The 19,791-nt window shown below is 40.9% G+C and overlaps 1 protein-coding gene across 1 annotated transcript in view; it reads left to right on the top strand.

The window, feature by feature from the left end:
• THSD7B (thrombospondin type 1 domain containing 7B) overlaps nt 1–18,511 on the top strand; it is a 316,331-nt gene extending 297,820 nt beyond the window's left edge. The window contains exons 22-29 of the mRNA XM_032190608.1: nt 4,307–4,452; nt 9,253–9,412; nt 9,746–9,919; nt 10,003–10,098; nt 11,173–11,255; nt 12,880–13,072; nt 15,915–16,002; nt 17,272–18,511. Coding sequence (XP_032046499.1) covers nt 4,307–4,452; nt 9,253–9,412; nt 9,746–9,919; nt 10,003–10,098; nt 11,173–11,255; nt 12,880–13,072; nt 15,915–16,002; nt 17,272–17,353 — 1,022 coding nt within the window. The 3' untranslated portion in view covers nt 17,354–18,511. The remainder of the gene's footprint in view (nt 1–4,306; nt 4,453–9,252; nt 9,413–9,745; nt 9,920–10,002; nt 10,099–11,172; nt 11,256–12,879; nt 13,073–15,914; nt 16,003–17,271) is intronic.
• Nucleotides 18,512–19,791: the final 1,280 nt, after the last annotated feature.

Raw genomic sequence — 19,791 nt, 5'->3', positions numbered from 1 at the left:
ACTGGCTAGTACAGATTGGGCTGTAGATAACAACTCAAAAGCTGGAGATAATTCTGTGAACCTACAGAAGATAAGCATCTGTGAAATCAGCTTTAAACATGGATATCAATCACACGTGATGGAGACACCTGAGCACCAATCCTGCAGCTGTGGCCTTTGTGTGGTTCCAACAGTAAAAACTGAGACACTTTCCTGTTAGCTTCTTCATTATGTTCCAATTGGATACTAGTTAATGATAGTAATAATAGAGAAGACATTAATTGCATACTCACCTACAGGCAGTACTTCACAGATGAATATTGTGTGAGTTTCCTACCTGAATGTTCCCACACAGCAAAACCTTCAAAATCACCATGAGTTTCTCATTGGCATTTGTGAGAATAGGATTAAACCTCAAATTAGACACAGAAAACCAAAGGACGACAATAAACGAGCCGTGGGAATAGGCTGTAATAAACACTGATTCTGCTTCCCTTTGCCAAATAAATAATTGCCTGCTTTTTGATAAAGCTAAAATGTAGGACTTAAATGCACACTTCTTAGAAATAATTCACAGCAAATCAGCTGCATGTGCTGTTACTACCTCCACTCTTTTCCTCATACGCTACAAATAATATTCTGTTTTTCTGGCTTTTCTTGGAGAGCATGTGAAGGGCCTGTTGAAGTACCATAAATGACTTCAAAGGGAAACATAATTTAAATATCATTCAGATCAAAATTTAGTGTCACTGTATGTATTTCATGTGTTTCTTAAGCAACATCGCTAACATTTTTATTTTGTCCGTCTCTTCCAGTAACTTAATTTGCTGTGATGTATTTTAATGGATAGTACCTTTTTCTTGCTCAGGTTTTGTTTTACGGAACAATGCATTTAAACATGATCCTGCACTGCTGTGTACGTGGCACTGACATCTCGTATGGTTCTGGTACACAGCAGCCAAAGGCGAATATATTGATTTTTATAAATGATGATGAGTAAAGTAGATCTCGCCTGCCTGCCTGTGATGAGCCTGCGGAGATGTGTAACAGATATTTGCCTCTTGCAGCTGTGGTTCTGGGCAGCATCTGCTCTGGGTGCTGGCTTGGGCTTTATGCTGGTGTTGTGTTATATATCAGGGGTCCTCATAGCAGTTGCTGTGCAGTTAGGGAAAGATGTATGGTACTGTGTTAATGCATGATGTTCCCAAGGCGTGAAGCAAAGTTATTGGAAAAGATCATGGATAAAGATTGGAGAAAGGTAATTCCCAGCACGCTGTTTTTCCTTTGTTGAGGCAAATGAATGTACAAGGCTGTTTTATTTTTCTAAGTAAATGTTTTCTTGTCCTGGATGATTTCTCTCAAGTTGTCCAACAGATATGCTAAATAGTATACAAACAGCTAAACCTGTACCTCATCACTTATAAAAAATGACCTCATACGAAAAATTTTGGAGTTTACATGAGTTACCCAGTGTTAAACACACTGCCGTGTAAATATCCCCAAGTTAATACCAATTATTTCCAATTTTCAGCACACATTTTGTCTTAATTTTCATATAATTTAATGCTGCAGAGCAGAGGAAACTAATGTGTGGCTAATTCATTGGAAAAGTAAGGTAAAATTAACTGGAAGATTTAAGAAATAACTAGGATTGCTTTGACTATACCAGAGTTTGCGTTAAAAGCAAATGAATTTCAGATGCAGTGAGATTCCTTTCTCCATAGGCAGTAAAAAATAAGGTATTTAGAAAGTAAAGACAGGTGGAGTTTTTCTGCTACTTGAGCGGCAATGGAGCACCTAGATAATGTTTATGGAGTGAGGAAAAAAAAGCAATAGAGCCTTAAGAAATTCACTGCAGTGATTGTGCCCAAGGGAGATTTCAACAAAATTTCTTAGACAAAATTTATTTCTTTAATGATTTATTCACAGTAGAGAAAGAAAGTGGTGGAGAGAGAAACAAGTCAGACAGCAGCTGACCACTGTGAATGGAGTAAATTTAAAAGGTTTGGATAACCGACTGTAGGAAAATAAAATGTAAATAAAAACAGAATAGTTGTTAGTTCCTCTTAAAAGGAAAATCATGGGTTTTCTTCATTGATCTTCCCATTTATGTTTTGTTAGAAAGTTGTTAAGCAGAGAGTATAAAAGGAAATTTTGTGTTGAATTAAAGTGGCTTGATGAATACTTCAGGGTTTCCAGCCCCTCCTAAGGAGATCAGATCTTTTAAACCTCAGAGCGCTCCATTTCTGCCGCTGCCATTTCAGAGCTGGTGCCTGCAGGGGTTCAGCACTGAGCTGCTGTCCCAGGGCACCCCCTGCCCTGTTTCCCCAGACCCCTGCATCCACAGGCTTCCCATGCTTTCCCAAAGAGCCCTTTCCATCGCTAACCAGTCCCCAGAATTCACGAAGCTATATCCTAACAACTGGCCTAATTTTTACAAACTGCAAATTGCTGCAGGCTGCAGCAACCTTTTACATGCCAGGGGCTGGTTCCCATTCTGGGGTAAGCGAAATCACTTCCCTTAGTCTTCTCTGATTCTTCTGTTTTCCAAATACCTTGGTATGTGTGTTGCCTTTCTCTGGACTGTCTCCAATTTGCCTCCTTTAGCCTTTTGGAGCACATTGCCCAAACCTCAGTGCAAACAGAGGGAGCGTTGCAGTTCTGCCCCACCTCTCAGGGGTCACTTCAAGAAACGAGACAAATCGGACAAATTCAGTCCAGTGCATATTTATCAAAGGCCAGTTATAAGCCACCTGCTCTCCCTCAGGGTGCCGTGACATGATGCATTTTGGCACTGTGTGGCCCGGAGGCAGCTGCAGCCCCCCTCCACGTTAATACACCCCAAGCACCAGCAGAGGACCAGGAGCTTTCCTCCCGGCTCTGGCGCCTGGTGCACCACAGGAGTTTTTACCTTCCCTTTCCTCTCAGTTGGTAGGATTTTTCCACCTCCTAATGTATCTGATTCTGTGACGGCTGAATGCACAGCCATGTGGATAAGAGCTTTTATCATCACTTCTGTTACAAACTCCCCTGGTCCAGAGGATTAGACCTGGAAAAGGAAAAGGTTTTAAAATTGGTTTAAATGGGTTTAAAAATGGAATTCAATGGGTCAGAACAGGGGAAGAGCACTGTAAAGGTAAGAGAGCTCGCTAAGATATGTCACTACATTTTTCAGGGGATTTAGCTTTTAATTTTTAGGTCCTAAAATTTTGTGGGAAGCCCTGCTCTGTAGACATTCACGATGGCTGCTATTAGAAGCGTATCCTAAGCACAGCTGCAGCACAGTTAATTAAAGAGTGCGTCCATAAATCGCTGCGAGCAGGCTCTGGCTGACTATCACGGCATCCCCATGTTGCAGGGGTGTTTGCTTCCAGCACGGACTCACCTGTACTCCAGATTGCAGCTAAATGACTGCCATACAAGCGGAGCGCTTCCCCACCAAACCTCCTCCCTTTCCTTCTCAGGGAGTTAGCAATTACGGCCTGCATCTGTCTCGTTGCATGTGTGTGCTCTTATTGCCGAGTCCTTTCTCCTTTTTTTAACTGCCTCTCAAATCCCCGTCTACTGAAAGGTGAGGCTGAAATTTTATCCGTAGCACAATCTCATGCATTGCATTGCATAAGGGCTCTTTTCACTTTTCGTTTTAATTGGAGCCCGGATTCTAATTGAATCATTTTGAGTGAAAACATTCCTGGACGTAAATGGACAGCAAAGGAGAAGGAAATGGAATTGCTGTAACTTTAATGAATGTATTCAGTTTTATTATTTCAAAAGTAGTAACATAATTGCTTTTTCTATTCAGTAACTGAAGAAGTTTTCACCAATAATAAATAGGATTTTAATGGAAATGGCAGAAGTGGTTATGGATGGTAATAGCCATTAGAGTGTTTGCAGTTTTCAAATTAGAGGCACATAATTGGTCATAAAAAGGAAATTTCATTTGTTACAAATCTCTGGAAACATATTGAATGGATGATGTTAGAAATGATGATTCCATAGGAATTATTTTCTAGCCATATTTAATAATCAGGATTTAGTCAAATATTTAAATGTGTTGTGTAAACAAATAACGTCTTTGGAAAACGTACAAAATAGAAATATCAGAAATATCAGTGGTTGCATCATGGAGCAGATGACTTGGCAATTGCAGCCATATCATCTAAATAGGCTTCCTGAATAATCGCTTTGTGTGGGTTTTAAAAAAGAGCTTTGTGTTTATGGATGGAAAATGAGTCTGTAATAACGAGAACCCCCTTCTCGCCCCCAAATCTGCCTTTGCTCCTTCCCGTGGGTGTCTCTCACCGCGCCGTGTCTCTCTCCCCGCCAGGCCAGATGGTGCGCGGGCGTGCGGTGCTCCTGCAGGCTGAAGGTGAGGGCAGGCCCTGCCCGGCGCAGCTCGCCCAGCACAGAAGCTGCCCGGTGAAGCCCTGCTACAGCTGGCACCTCGGCCCCTGGTCGCCCTGCAGACTCCAGGTAGGGCTCGCGTTTCTGCTGCTGCCAAAATGGGGATGGGGTGGCGGGGTTGATTTAGGTTTAAGAGGCGTGTGAAGGCTGGGAAGTTCAGGAACGTAAACCTGCACACGCGATCTCCCGGCCGTCAGCAGCGATTTATGGCGGGACAGGTTCAAGCGCTGTGAGCTTATAGAGGTACTAAAGGAGATTTGTGTGGTGAATGTGCTTGAGCAAGCATAGTCATGGTGACCTATAATTTAATTATATAAAGTAACTCTAACAAGAAAATAGATATGCCTGGTTTCCAGAGCTTCATCTATTTTATCTTTTTTTTTTAAGTACCATATAGCAGGTCTTTCTCTGCAAGGTCTTCAGTGCACTAGTGCTGCTGTATGAAATGCTGGCTTTTACTTTCCCCGCAGTGTCTTTCTTTGTAGCAACCTGGGAATGGCAGGATTCAGCTCCCTGCACACTCCGCACCACGGTTGTCATTCTCTCCCAGCCATTGACTCGCATCCGGCTTGAATTGATTTTTTTCCTCCTATACTTTTTCTTTTCTCCTTAGCTATTAGATCACATTACCCATATTAAACCAGCTAAATTGGTAACCCAGATTAAGCAGAGATGAATCTTCCATGTTGCAGCTTCCCAGACATAACGGAGCCCGCTTGGGCTGCTGAGAGCCATCTTAACTGAGGTGCAGGTAGGAGAAGAATCGCCCTGCCTCATCCTGGGGCACAGGACCTCTGCACAGGTCTGTGGCTGCTTCTCCAGACTGTCAAACAGAGGAAATTGAAGGCAGTAATGGAAGTGAAGACACATCCCTTGTGTTTTCTGATCTGCCCTCTGTGTCTGCTCGATGTCTGGGTGCAGTCGATGGACCTGTAGCAAATGCTGCAGGCAGCAGAATAGATACCTGGAATTTCCCCAGCATTTTGTAAATGAAATGTGGAGTGTTTACAGCCTTTGGACAGCCCAAGATCACAGAACAGGAAATATATATTAGGGTCACCTTTCTTCTTGATTCCTGTGCTAAACAACAACTCATTCCAGCTAAGTAAGGATGTGAATATGTTTTTTGTGTATGCTGCACGCAGTATTTATTTATGTATAACATCCTCAGCTGATATTTTGCCCAGCAAAGGTAAGCAAATTCTGCTAAACATTAGGGACAAGACTTTCAAGGATAGGAGCTAACATAGCTGATAAAAGAATTAGTAGGGAAGCTGAATTAATGCCCTAGCATATTCCAGAAAAATAACACATCATGGAAATTAAAAATGTGCACATTCAGAACCCAGCTAAATTTCAGCTCAAAGCAAGTAATCATGGCCTTCGCTAAGCGAGATATCATCCTGTGCTTGCAGTGAGATAGAGTCCGCTTCTCTTCTTAAATTACTGTGTTGTAGTTTCTCACCCCTTTGCTTTGTTTTGGAGAGGAGACCTTTTTTTCCACGTTCAGCTCTCTTTAATGAGGTTCTTTGGAATTAAATGTAGTTCATAAATACAAGGTGATTTATTCCTGTACTTTTCTGGAAAAGAAGCTTAAGTGTACTTTCTAGAGAAAGCTTTTAGAAGTCACATTTTCAAGAATGCTTTGTTGAAGACGGTAAATACATCATACGGTAAGACCAAAATGCATATTGTGAAAAAGTCTTCCTGGGGTAATATAAACAGGACAATTAATTATAAAGCTAAAACATTTCTTCCTTGTATTATGAGATAACTGAGACTGCATTTCTTAATTGTAGAAGGACTGTTAAATTGACTTCATGTGAATAATTAAAGGTGTGTGAATGTTTAGGAGCAGAGCCTGCTAAGTACTGCTGGTTTTCACAGTATGTAAATCAGCACACTGCTCTCCAGGCACATGTCACAGGCACATGTCACAGGCACCCCTCCAGCAGACCTGGGCATTTCTGCTGCATTCAAAGGGGTGCAAAACCTGGAAAATGGTCAAAACACCTAATCTTAAAGGGTTGTTTTACATTAATCATTTTTTCATTGGAGTTGAAGTGTTTTACACTGATTAGTGAAAAAAATAAAATAAAAAATAAGAAAGTAAAAATTAGCAGTGAATGACAGAGTTCACAATTTTTCCATTAACAGGATATAAGCCAAGCAGCTAGACATTATCAAGGACTATCTGTCTAACATTCATAAGAAGACTAAGAACCCTTCCTGAGGTGAAGGACTGAGACGTAGAGGCTCTGTGCAGCTGCTTCTGGAGGGACCCTACCTCCAGACTGTATTTAGGGAACCCAGGGGCTTTTCTGAATCATCCAAAGGGTCAAAATAGAAATTTGTGCAGCTAAACAGACCATGAAACCATGGAAGTCAAATCCCTGGACCTCTGGAATTCAAATGGACCTGGACCCTCTGGAAGTCAAATCCCTGCATATTTCCTGCAAGGAGCTTGTGACTCGAAAAGCAGAGGCTAAATCTGTGCAAACCTCAGATCATCACACCTCCCAAGGAAGAGCACTTACAATACAGATTTGATCCCCAGTGTTTTGAATATTTGATCATCTCCTTGGCAATGCTCCTCTGATTAGCAGCTACTCACCGAATCCTCATTGTGCCATTTCTGCAGCAAATTTCCACTGATTCCACACCTATTAATTAGGTCTTCAAATGTATAATTTTGGGGACATGAATAATTTTTAGGATGATAAGAAAGTTAATGCATTGCTCCTGCATTGCTTATGACCTTGCCAAATATATCAAGAAAGCCCTGTGTCATTTTCCTCTGTAAATGACAGGATGACATAGTATCTTTTAAATGCATTCAATTCATTGTAAAAATGCATTTCAGGTCTTTCTTGAATGAAAGCAAGAAAGTGGAAAACACTGTTAAAAAGCTAATGTTTATTTTTGGATTTGTTTGAGAGTCCATTATTTATATTTATTTATTTATTCTAAATATTGGAAATATGAATATATTGCCAATATTTTGTGATAGAAGGATGAAGAATGTTGCTTTGAGGCATGCTAACTTTTATAATGGAGATTACCAAAAATGTATTCTTTTAATCTATTTTTTATATTTGTGTCTGTATTTACATAACTATTCATGCATTTATATCTATCTAAATACTTATATATTTATGTACTGTTTGTAAAAGAACAAGTATCTTCACATTTTTTTTGTCCTTTTCAATAATCCTCAGCCATTCCTTAAGCCACTTCGCTGAGCTGCGAATGGACTGCAGTTTGATTAGTGCCCATTTCCCCAGGGAATTTTCTCCACATTGTATTCTGTTTCCACCAGCAATTTCTGAGAACTCTAACCCAATTGACAGCCGCATGAGTTATTCACACACCATTAATCTCAGGCCGCTATAGAGGTTTCAGGGGTGAAACAGTAATTTAGAACAGTAAGTTGCATACTGACTAAAATGAAACATGGTGTTAAAAACTTGAATTCTGGCTGCATATGGTAAATCTACACTAATATTTCTCTAAGATGCTTTTGATTAGCAACTGCTCTAAACCCAACTAGTTACGCTTCTATTTCTGTATCACCATGCGCCAGCAACAGAAAAGGTATGGAGAAAATGAAAATGGTGCCAGGTGTTTACAGGAGAGCCATTCTTGAGATTCTTGCTATCAAACATACTGCCGAATAAATGGACTTGGTAGGAGCCATTCTGTTCTGCAGATGAAGTCCATTACTTTAAAAGAATCTACTGCCAAGTGATTCAAAGTAGTGTTTCCCTTGGTTGTATAAAAGCAATGTTTCATCCTTTTTCCTGAGCTTTATTTACTGAATTTTGTAAAGTGCTATTTCCATAAGGCTTAAGATGCATATTCATAAAGTATTGCACAGGTTTAATGTATGTGCTTCAAACATCAACACAGCTCTGTTTTTCAGAAGAAAATGAAACAATTCCACCCTCTAGAAATAGCCTCGGGGCATCATTTCTCACAGCATCTTCATCACTGGGTTAACCAAACAACATTGATTTTCTGGTAGAGGAACCACTTCAGCAGGTGGTTTGGTGTTTTACTGAGTGTTTCAGAACCGGACCGAAGAGTGTGGAGTGGCTTGGATGGAGCCACCTAACGCTTGTTCAAACCAGATTCAGTGCTAACAAGCTGGGGCTGGCTTCAGATGACATTTCAGTAAGGCTGGCGATGTCTCCACCTCAGAACTGGAAACTCCCTGTACAATTAAGAAGTTACACAAACATCCTAGTGCACATTAATCCTCGAAGCCTAATTGAAGACATTGAAGGATTTGTGCTGTTGCAGAGTTTAAAGCATTTAATTGCTCATACTGGGCTCTGTCGTCAAAGGAGGTGAAGGGAAATGTCCATTGCTTATGGGCAGGCTCTGCCCTTGGCTGCTTTAGAGAAGCCAAAACACTCCTTTTGAATCTTTTATGGTACCCACCTCTTCCCCTAGGAGATTGAAGGCTTTGTCACGTGGGAAGGGACCAGCTCTCCTGAAGCTGTGCTCTTCACATTTGCTATTTTTCGCTGTTGCAGCAGGAAAAGGGCCTGCCTGAGCTCTGCCCCATCTGCTTGGTGACTCCTTTCTTCCTGGACTTCCCAGACATGGAAAGGAAAGGACTTGTGTGCTCTTCTCTCCTCTCTGGTTATACACATTTTTCCATGTGTCTCTCTGCCTCTGAGTTTCTGCAGAGTTTCTTACAAAGGAGATCTCCACCTGTCTTCCCGTAACTGGGGATACTATTGCAGTCCAGAAACTGGATTTATATCTTTGAAGTCTTTATTTACAGGTAGAATCAAGTGTATTTCTTCTGCCATCTGCTAACACCAGCAATGTGTGTCTCTGTTCCCCTCTGTCATTTCCTAGGGTGGGCAGTGCGGAGATGGATTGCAAGTGCGCAACCTCACCTGTGTAGTGCATGACGCATCTGTTTCTGCTACAGCCAAACCAGTGGAAAATGCATTATGTGCCGAGCTGCCTTTGAAAGAGACTGTGCTGCAGTTACCGTGCTCTGTGCCTTGCCCAGGTAAAGACTTTTGAAAGTCACAGGACGCTGCTGTCTGCAATAGCTTTCTGAGACGGAGAGGGTTGCATAGCTGAGTACTGGCAGCTGCCGCAGTCAGAACTCGTACTTCAGCAAATCACGTAAATGCTCAGTCTGCTGTTTCTAGATCACCTGAAAAAGGCTTTCTTTTTGGAGAAAATGAGATTCCCCGCGAAGCAGAAAATCTGAATAATGCATACCATTGGGTGATAAACTGGGGTTATTTCCCTGTTAAAGCTGTTGTACGCAGCTTGTCCTTAATCCTTTAAGTCTGGTTCCTTTGGGAAACCTGTGATTTATTCTTCCTGTGTGCAGGTGACTGCCACCTGACCGAGTGGTCGGAGTGGAGCTCCTGTGAGCTCACGTGCATCGAGGGCAGGAGCTTCGAGACAACGGGTCGGCAGGCTCGATCCCGGGCATTTGTAGGTCAGTCCCCTGAGAGCCCGGAGAGCTGCTCCGGACAAGTGGTGGAGACACGGCCTTGCTCAGGTAGCCTTGCCAGAGTTTCTCTCATTCGAGAGTTTATTCTGACTCTGTTGCAATGTGAAGACTAACTGGTATTGACGTTGCAGGAGGGAAGTGTTATGATTACCTGTGGAAAACCAGCCTTTGGCGAGACAATGTACGCACAGTGTGGTGCCAGCGCTCGGACGGAATAAATGTCACAGGTATGCCCCAAATTGCCATGCACAATCATGAAAGGAAAGTCTTCATACAAGTTGTTCTTCTGTATCAGTTACTCAGTCAGCCTTCCTTCCTGATTCCTCTAGAATTTCAGTTCAGGTTTATGTGTGGGAAAGACAGGTGGCAACTCACCAGCCCTGCTGTCAGGTCACCATCACGCATGTCATTGCATGAGTTACCCAGATAGTTGTGTTGTCCACAGGAAGAGACAAATGCACATACAGTAACTCATCTGCCTAGGCAGCCTTGTACAGCTGTTAGTGCAACTTTCCAGCAACAGGGGAGAGAAAGAGAAAATCACATGCGATGGTAGAGAGCCCAGCTTCTGTAACTCTCCTTCTATTCAATAGACAGGAATCTCAGATCACTCAGACTGTGAGATTCCTGCTGGTGCTGTGACCTACAAATTCTGCCTGCACAGGATGAAAAGTGAAATCCATGGTCAGCACTTTGATGCTCCACGAGAGATTGACAAAGGCAAAGGGCTCGCACATCCGCAGGATCTCTCTCAGTATGCAGAGGATGAATGAGTAGAGAGAGCAGGAAAGAAAATGCAGATGTTCTTATCTAGCTCTATTTATAAGGACTAGTTAAGATAATATACAAAAGTTTTATGTGCAAAGGTTGCCAAGTAGTTAAGAACTCATTAACACTTTTTTTTATTGCTATGAGGCAGAGTTCCCCAAGTGAGGATGGGCTAAGGCGTTAAGTGTATTATATCTTTTTATGTAGATAAGACGTTAATGAGGACACAGAAGATCTGCATCTAATTCCTGATTCTGTCCCCAACTTCCTATGTGGCCTGGGGCAAATTGCTTAAATCTGAATGTCTCTGTTCTCCATTAACAAGATGGGTATGATAATAATTCCCTGCCTTGTTAAGGCAAATTAATTAATGTGATGCCTACAGATATTATGCTAATGAGCTCAATAGAGTACTATTTAACCATATAAAATAAGCAAGCATGCGCTTCTTGCTCTATGGTGATCCAAGTCAAAACCATTGTACAACATACCCTTGAAAGCACTCTTTTTTTGGAAAGTAACTTCTTTTCCAGGAGGGTGTGCTCTTCAGACCAAGCCTGCTGAAGTTCGTCATTGCAGCCCAGCGTGCAGAAAACCCTTCTCCTACTGCACCCAGGTGCGTGGTTGCTGCAGAACGTGGCTGATGAATTAACACCGCAAAATCTATTCAGTTATCTTCTGGATCTTAAATGCATGCCAGGACCTAGGAAATAGTTCAGTGTGCCCATGGTACCACCTCGAGGAAGTTGTAGGAATTTCAATTAAAGAGAAAAGCTTCATAAACCTGCACAGATGAGTGATGGTGTATATTAGTGTTGTAATTTTGGTTTTGTTTTGTGGGGAGGGTTTGGAACCTCTTGGTTTAATTTTTATTGAATGCTATTTTACTGTCAAATAGCAAATGGACTGTTTAAAGCTTATGTAAGAGAGAAAATAAAAGCATATTTGCTCTCCTGCTCCTCCAAGGACACAGGAGGCCCCCAAGAGTGCAAGGAAGCTGTAGCAGCCTGATCCCACCACCTCCATACTAACCATTTAAGCAGAGTCTGGAATGGAGCCCACTTGCTGAAAAGTTCAGCATCAGCAACATCTGCTGCATCTTTGAGGCAGCATCTCCTCTTTGCCTCTGAGCAGATGTGAGCCCAGAGGTTAAAACATCCCTTCTTGTAGTACTGAACTCCAGTGAGAGCTTCCAAAAATGCCTTCTCCTTGTTCTCTGTGTCAGCACTGTGGCAGAGCACAAAACCCAGAACCCTTGAAGTAGCCAGGTGCAGCTGGGGTGTAGATGTTTCTATTTTAAATACAGCCTCCACAGCTCTCAGCTTCAGCTGAGTATCTTGTGGGAGGAATTACCATTGGAAACAAGCTCATGGGCAATTGTATAGAGCTATAAGGGTTGTTGTGAGAGCCTACAGAGCCATACACACGATGGGCAGACATGCATTCATTAGCTATTTAAATTCTTGAGAGTTCCTTCACCTTTTGCTCAAAAAAGCTCAGGATCGTGTCTGACAACAATTAGGGATGGTGTGGGATAAAAACTGACATCAAGTGTTAAATTCTTATCACAGATACTGTAAATCCCATATCTGTTTGGGTAGTACAGAGCATGACAGACCTTCAGATAGGCATTGTAATAATAAGATGTTTAGAAAAGAAAGGCAATCTAAATATATATATATATATATTTATTTAAATGTATTAAAGTAGACATCCAGAAAATGGAGTATCTGTGTAGTGAACCACCACATTCTAAGAAACCTTTTGAAGAAACTGCCTGCACTGGTCCAGGGCAGCAGATGCTTAGTCCAAAGAGGCAATGTTTCATCAGAGAGAGCCCAGTGTTGGTGGAAATACCTTGGAACGGGGGGTTTGGGGCTGAAATGGGATTGTTGCTTTGTTAATCTTTTCGTATGCCCAGCAGGGTCAGTGCTAACTTTTTATTGATAAGAGGAGTTGGATCGAGTCACAGACACCTATTATTAAGTCTGTTCTGATGAAAATATTTCCATACTGTAATTATTGACTCTCTTTCAACCAATTGCCAATGTAGTTTGGCTTTTTGAGCTGAAATGGGTTTGCAAGCACCAGCTCATAGCTTGTTTGGTGTGATGGCAGTTAACTTGCTAATTACAAGTGCTGGATGTACCTTGTAGTTTCTTCACAGTTTACCTGCAATTTGTGCTGTTCTTCAGGAGGATACTATTCATTTTAATATCAAATTCCCTTTTATCACCTAGAGAGGAGTCTGCGGTTGTGAGCGAGGATATACAGAAATAATGAGATCAAATGGTTTCCTGGATTACTGCATGAAGGTACCAGGTTTAGAAGATAAGAAAGCTGATGTTAAGACCATTGCTGGAAAAAATAAACCTGTCAACTCAAAAATGCATGACATTTTCAAAGGATGGTCTATTCAACCTTTTAATCCAGGTGAAAAACTTAAATATGAATGGAATAAATTTTCTTTACTACATTTCTGTAGAAGAAAGATACAAGCTTTGTAGCTCATAACATCAGAGATTGTGTCTGGGAGCGGTGGAGCAGCCTCACAATTTCTACCTTGCATGTCATCTCCTGTTCCTTTGTGACTACACTGAGTAATCACAATCTCTTATGTTGAGAGATAGCAAAGAGAACGAAGCAATAATATTTTGCAAAAGTATATACTCGTATGTGATTTGGGGGGATGCTTAGAACACTTATCTGATGATATTTCTGTAAGTAATGTGTTTGGACCAGGAAAGGCATCAGGAGCACTTTAGAAGATTCTGAGCAGAAAGTACTTAAGATTTCATTAAAGAAAACATTGGTTATTTCTTGCTGTATTTCAAAAGTGTATGAAAAAAACAAAACAAACAAACAAACAAAAAAACAGGATAGGAAGTGTAAAGTTTGAAGGTTTAAATGTTGAAGTGAAGACATTAAGAAAACAAAATAAGCCAGAAGCAGGCAAGCTGCAGTGCCCAAGCAGGGAGTCCTAAGTGGATCTTTGGCTTGGTTAGCATAAAGTGCTTCCCAGCTGGAACTGGCAAACTGGATGTACCATACCCGACCGGTACGCAGGACTTGTGCTGTAGCTATAATAGCTGCTCACCATTTTGACTGTTATTTTGGAAAATTAATTTATTCAAAATCAATTTCTGAAAAGCAAATGAAACTTTAAAATGGGAAACAAAAGTATCAGGCGTGTCAAGTTTTACTGAAATGCATTAGTTGTCCACCTGTTCAGAAATACTGTCAGTGCCACCTTCCCTGCATTCTGCTGTCTGACATGGCATTTGTTTCCTATTAGTTTGTAACGAACAGGGGAGTTTAGAAAATATGTAACGGAAGGTTCTGTTGCAGGGTTCAGGGAGCCATAATTCTGTCTGATATATGTGTTCACACTTTGAATGTTACATTTACATATTTGATTTGCATACAGTAGTTAACCTTTGCGTTGACAGTCTCAGAGCTAATAGAGCTTGGTCCAGAGCCTTTAAAGTTGGCTGGTTTTCGATTGGATTCATCATCCAGAAGCCCACACAGTTCACCAACAGTTTGAGTCACAGGTTTGGGGTTAATTGCCATTTTGTCAGCATCCATGGCCCTCCATAGGCAGTCTTACTTAGGTATCATGTCTTCACCCGTTACCTTTATGGGGTTAGAAAAAGGGAGAGGGGTGTAGGTGGATGCTGCCATCTTCCCTTCCTTAAATCAGCGTTCAAGGCGGCAGCCCTGAAAGCTTCTGGTGGGCTTGACCTCAGCACACCATCTGTGAGCCTGTTCTCCCACAGGAACTAAAAGGTACAAACAGGGGCTAAGGAACTGCAGCAGAACATGGTGTTATTTAATTTAGGGGTATAAATGTTATAGAAACAACACATGGCAAAGGAGTAAATATGCTACATGTGTGCTAAGTATATCACCAACCCCACAGCATCCTGTAGGTGCCTTTTTGGTCTGTATGTGCTCTTCAGACCCCATCTCAAGGCTGGCATCTTCAAGTTGTTCCCCCTTGTCTTGCTTCTTGACAAAATATGTAATTGCTTTCCTAAAACAGGTCTGGGGTTTGCAGTAATTAGTGCTAGCAGACCACTGTTATCTACCAGATACATTCTTGGTAGCAAGTCTATGGTGAATGCTCCCTCTGTGGATGGCATTTACCACCCTTTGGTGCTATAGTCCTTGGCGTCTGTGCCTATCTACGGACTTGTACCTGTTAGTAAAATTTTATGTGCCTTTCTCTAGTTAATTTGTGATTTTCCTTCCTGGTTACAGTTTGGAACACAAATTTTATAATGATTTAATGAGGCTGATATTTTTGTTCTTTTAAATGCTCTGCAGGAGAGCACAGAACTGATTTCAAATCAGGCAGTGTTTTTCCTTTCTTCACCACACTCTGGGAGGCCAGAGTTCAGAACAGAAACTTTTCAAGTTGAGAGGCAATTTAAATAGCATTGTTTAAATTGTCGGCTGACATGGTCTAATGCCTTTATGTTGGGGATGGAGAGCATATGAGAGCATCATAGCAGACCTGGTGGGATGCCTTGTTCTTGCTGTGACAATCCCTTCACAGGACTGTCGAATGTTTCTTGGCCATTTCTAGTTGAGACAGCAACAAGTTTCATAGTTAAATTCTCACTTGCCTTCCAAGCACTTTTCAGCTTGGGCTTGCTGATGTTTACCCCACGTGACCTCCAAGTACAAACAGAGAAAAGCCACATCCTTTCTCAGACATCATTTCTTTAGGCTGAACACCCTAGGTGTCCCTGCATTGATTTCTGGGTCAGCTTGACACTCAGCTGCTCTTTGCTAGAGCAGACAAGGAGGTTCATGAGTGAGTCCATCACAATTATCTCCCTCCAGCCCTGCTCTCCGTGGGCAGGAGCCTGCCTGTGGTGACTGTGGTGCTGTGCCGTGCACACGGGTTGTCTGCACAGGGCTGCAGGAGCTCAGCCAGAGGGCAGGCTGTGAAACAAGGCTGCTTTGGAAAACTGACACAAGGAGTTCCTCTTCAGTTTTCAGTGAGGAAAACCTAAAGTCCTTACCACAGTTAAGATTATGTCTTTAAAAAGATTGATTTTTACAATAATGGTTTTTTTCTATGGAAAGCATATTTTTAATGGATTATTCCCAACCAGTCCTTACTGTGTTTCCCATCAATGATGCTATTAATTTTGCTGTGTGTTTTCTCTTTATTTATCATCTTGAGAATTTGTGTATTTTAGAATAAAGATTTTTATTCTTTTTTTTTTTTTTTCCCCTTTCCTTCTTCCCAATCTTCCAACAGATGGCAAACTGAAGATGTGGGTGTATGGAGTATCAGCTAGCGGTTTCCTCATCATAGCTTTCCTGATTTTTACATCCTTCCTGATGTGGTAAGTACGTGTTCTGTGCTGTGCTTGTTCTCTTTTATTTAAATAGCAATGCAGAGATTTAATCCTCAAGGTGTTAAGGAAGAATGGAAGTTGGATGAGGGACCTGCCTTCATTTGGCTCCTATCTCAGAGTAATTTAAAGCTCTCCAAATTGCAAATTCCAACTGACTTGACCATGAAGATGTTTGGTGGCTAAGCAGGGAAAGAGTTACTTTTGGTTATCAACAAACCCATATATTCAGACTTCTGCTGGGATTAGAAAGGGCTTTTTGTTGTATTCTTTAATAAAACTGAAAAAGGGCAAGAAGACTGATTAGATCTAGGAGCCAGCTCCCATTCAAGGAAGCACCAAACAGAATAGGGTCATTCAGCTGGAAATGGTGTTTGACGTGGGAATACAATAGACATCTATGAAATCAGGAATGGAGTAGAAAAGGGGGCTAGGGAATTTTTATATCCTGCAATATAAGAAGTAGGAGACATCTGATGAAGTGACTGCTTAAAATAAACAAAAGATTTCATTTTTCGTAGAGTGCATTATTACATTGTGAGCTTACTGCTATCAGCGGCTATGTGTGCCAGAAAGATAAATGAATTGAAATAACATAAGGGCATAACAGTTCATGGAAGGGTGGGTCTCTTGGCATTAATTCTGGTTTTCTGGATGTACGCCCCAGCTCAGGTAATCCCTAAATAGCTTTTGGCACTAAACACCTCAGGAGGAGACATGCCAAATGTCTAAAGCTGCCGTTTACCAGTCACTGCTAGAAATAGGGTACTGGGTGTGCTGAAGCCCTGGTCTGCACCAGGGCGTCTCTGATGGAGGGTTTTATTGTGAGGGAGAGTCTCAACCATGTCCTAACAGCAACATTACTCTATTTCATCCAAAACCACTTTATTCTCTCCCGCTGTCTCATCCTTTCCCTCATTCTCTCTTCAACTAAAAGCTTAAGTAACAGTGTTTGGATGATGCCTTGGAGTTGTAGCTTCCTATTTTTGAGCTATATAGCTGCCGTTTCTGAGATAATACAGCGGAGCATACTGGGGATTTTAAAATAGCATTGCATAGTTCTCCATCACTTGAAGGCTAATGAGGAGGTGTATTTCTCAATAATAATTACAGTTGTTTCAATAGGGTGCCAAGGAAAATAGGCAGTGCGGGAAGATAATTTTTTGTTGAAGTTTCTTTTTGTTGTTGCTGTGTTTGAGCTTCACACTCTATTACCATTTGCATTTTTCGCCTCCTGAAATATTTTTATTTTTCTTACAGCAAAAAAAGCAAGCAGCATCAAAGCACTCCTCCACAACAGAAGCCTCTAACCTTAGCCTATGACGGAGACATTGACATGTAACATAAAAAAGAAATCCAAATGTAGACATTGACTGCCTTAACTGCTTTCTTTTTTGTAACTCTCAGACTTCTCAGTTTTTTGAGGAATCTCCTTATGTGTAATATACTGGGCAGAACAGAAATACCGCAAGCTTGAAATTTTGTCACCTCGTTATTAAAAAAAAAAAAAAAAAAGGAATCAAAGTCTTGGATCTTGTGCAACTTTTTTGAAGGATCTTGTGCAGCTTTTTTGAAGACACTGGAAAATGCATCTCTTCCTGTTGAGCAATGGGAATATAAAAAAATAATAATAATAAAGTCTACTGACATCAAAAGAAATTAGCATTGGAAAAAAAAAAAAAAAAGCAGCAACAAAAAGGCATGACAATCCAGAGGAAAATGTGACATTTACTGTAAATGACAAGTTTGACACAGCATCATTATGCACTATATTAGTGCAGGGTTCTTTATTCTTCACATATTTCAACAATGAGTTTTATAGTGTTTACATTTCGTTCTAAGACTTTAAAACTGGATCATGTATTTTGAGAAACACAAAGAATAATGAGTTGGAGTATCTGAAGTTATCTGGTTTTTTAAAGTTTCTTCCTTCTTATCCTGTTTTCTAGTCTGGAATATGATTTCACTTCATTTCCACCTACAGGACAGAATAAGGATTGCTAAGAAAAAGCCTAGGTGGTTTCTTAACTGAAAATATTTTTAAAAAGGTTGAGTAGATAGGTGTTTTGATGAATGGCTAGAGGATTTGATTGTTTAAAAAGTATTTTAAATTAAATAAAACCATGTAGATACATTATGGCCAGTTTAAAGTGTTATTCAGTTTAATTAATACAAACTCTGCTTTTGTATTTAAATTTTCTTATCTGAAATATTTATAAATTCTTTTTTTGAATTTAATTACCTGACCTCATTTAATATACATCAAACACAAAAACAGTTTGTAGAAGGTCTTGCTTTTTTAAATGTTTCAAAACCACTGAAAAGTTAAATGTTGTAAACATCTGGGAACATTTGGAGAGGGTATGTGTTTATAATAGTACGTGTTGCAAGTAAGAAAGTGCCATCTTGTGGTATTGACTTGTATTTATAAGCAAATAAAATGCTAAAGGGAGTGAGAATATTGCTTCTGGTATGTTGAATTAAATGTGTGTAAACAACATTCATTATTAGTCTTTTACTGTGTCTGGGATTGAATTCTGATTTCAAACAATTCTGGCATGTTTTGCGCTGTAGTGATTAGCTGAAGAAATACTGTAGACAAGTACAAGTTGAGAGAGTAATTGCAGATCTGGAGAATGCTTGGTCTTATTTTTAGCTCAATGTTACTTCTTATTTGAATAATTAGAAGGGGAAAAAAGAATTATTACCAGCCTGGCACCTACACGGCCCTTGTCAATGTGCAGCTACTTCACAGTGGTTCATCACAAGAGAAGAGCTTAACTAGGGCAGAAGGCAGTGCCTGTGGCGTTTTGTTGCTATTCAAGTTCATAATTTTAATAGGATGGTTTCTATGAACACACAGTGCTGTTGTAGATAGCTTTACCTCCCCAGGTCAGGCAGGATGTCACCTGCCCAGCATTTATCCCGCAGCATCAAGCCGTGGTGGTGCTGTGTCTGCAAAGCAAGGTCAGGAACATGCTTTCCTCTTCCCACAGAAAAAATCTTGATGAAATTGAGAAGGAAAATTGTCTCAGCTGCTGAGAACCCAGTTTCCTGTTGAAGATGTTTGGCTGGCCCTGCTTTCTACCACAGAGATGTAACTGTTCATGGTACAAACAGTAAGATCCAATGTTTCTCAATAACATTGGGGGCCTTAATCTTTTTAAACACTGCCCTATACCGAACCTTTGAGTTACATATGTGAAGTAAGAGTTACAAAAGGAATGACAACCCCATGCTATTAGGAAGAATACCACCAGACCTTAATATATTTTATCCGTGGGTTATGATGTGAGAAGAATGGTATCCTGTGAATCGTGATGGAATAAACTCAATTAAGCAAGCTGCTCAAAAATATAGTGGAGAGGGAAAGTTGGTGTAATAATAAGAAACCCATGGCAGCTGCAACCTGTGGCCATTGCCCTTAATATCAGTGTAAATTACAGTCCAGACCAAGAAGCTTTCTTCTTTCCCTGGGCAAGCAAGCCCAAGAACTGAAAGCATTGCTTTACTTGCAGAAGCACTGGTGTGCAGTAATACGTGCTGTCTGTTTTTAATCCCGAGTGAGCAGTATCCACTGGAGTGATAGAGTCCAAAATGTTATCCTTCCAAATGGAAGATACAGATAAATTGTAATTTTGGTTTCCCGGCATTTCACCTGAACAACTTTCTGTGCCACAGTAATGCCCAGTGCAGGGGATGTCAGCTGAACAGTAAGCTGCCTGGCAGAGAGGAGGAGCTCCATGTGCATGTTTACACCGACTACATGGCTCTGAGTTT

This window comes from Aythya fuligula, chromosome 6 (assembly GCF_009819795.1).
Source record: "Aythya fuligula isolate bAytFul2 chromosome 6, bAytFul2.pri, whole genome shotgun sequence".
In the NCBI taxonomy this organism is placed as follows: domain Eukaryota; kingdom Metazoa; phylum Chordata; class Aves; order Anseriformes; family Anatidae; genus Aythya; species Aythya fuligula.
The sequence above is the reverse complement of the archived record's forward strand: the minus strand, read 5'-3'. Positions and strand labels throughout refer to the sequence as shown.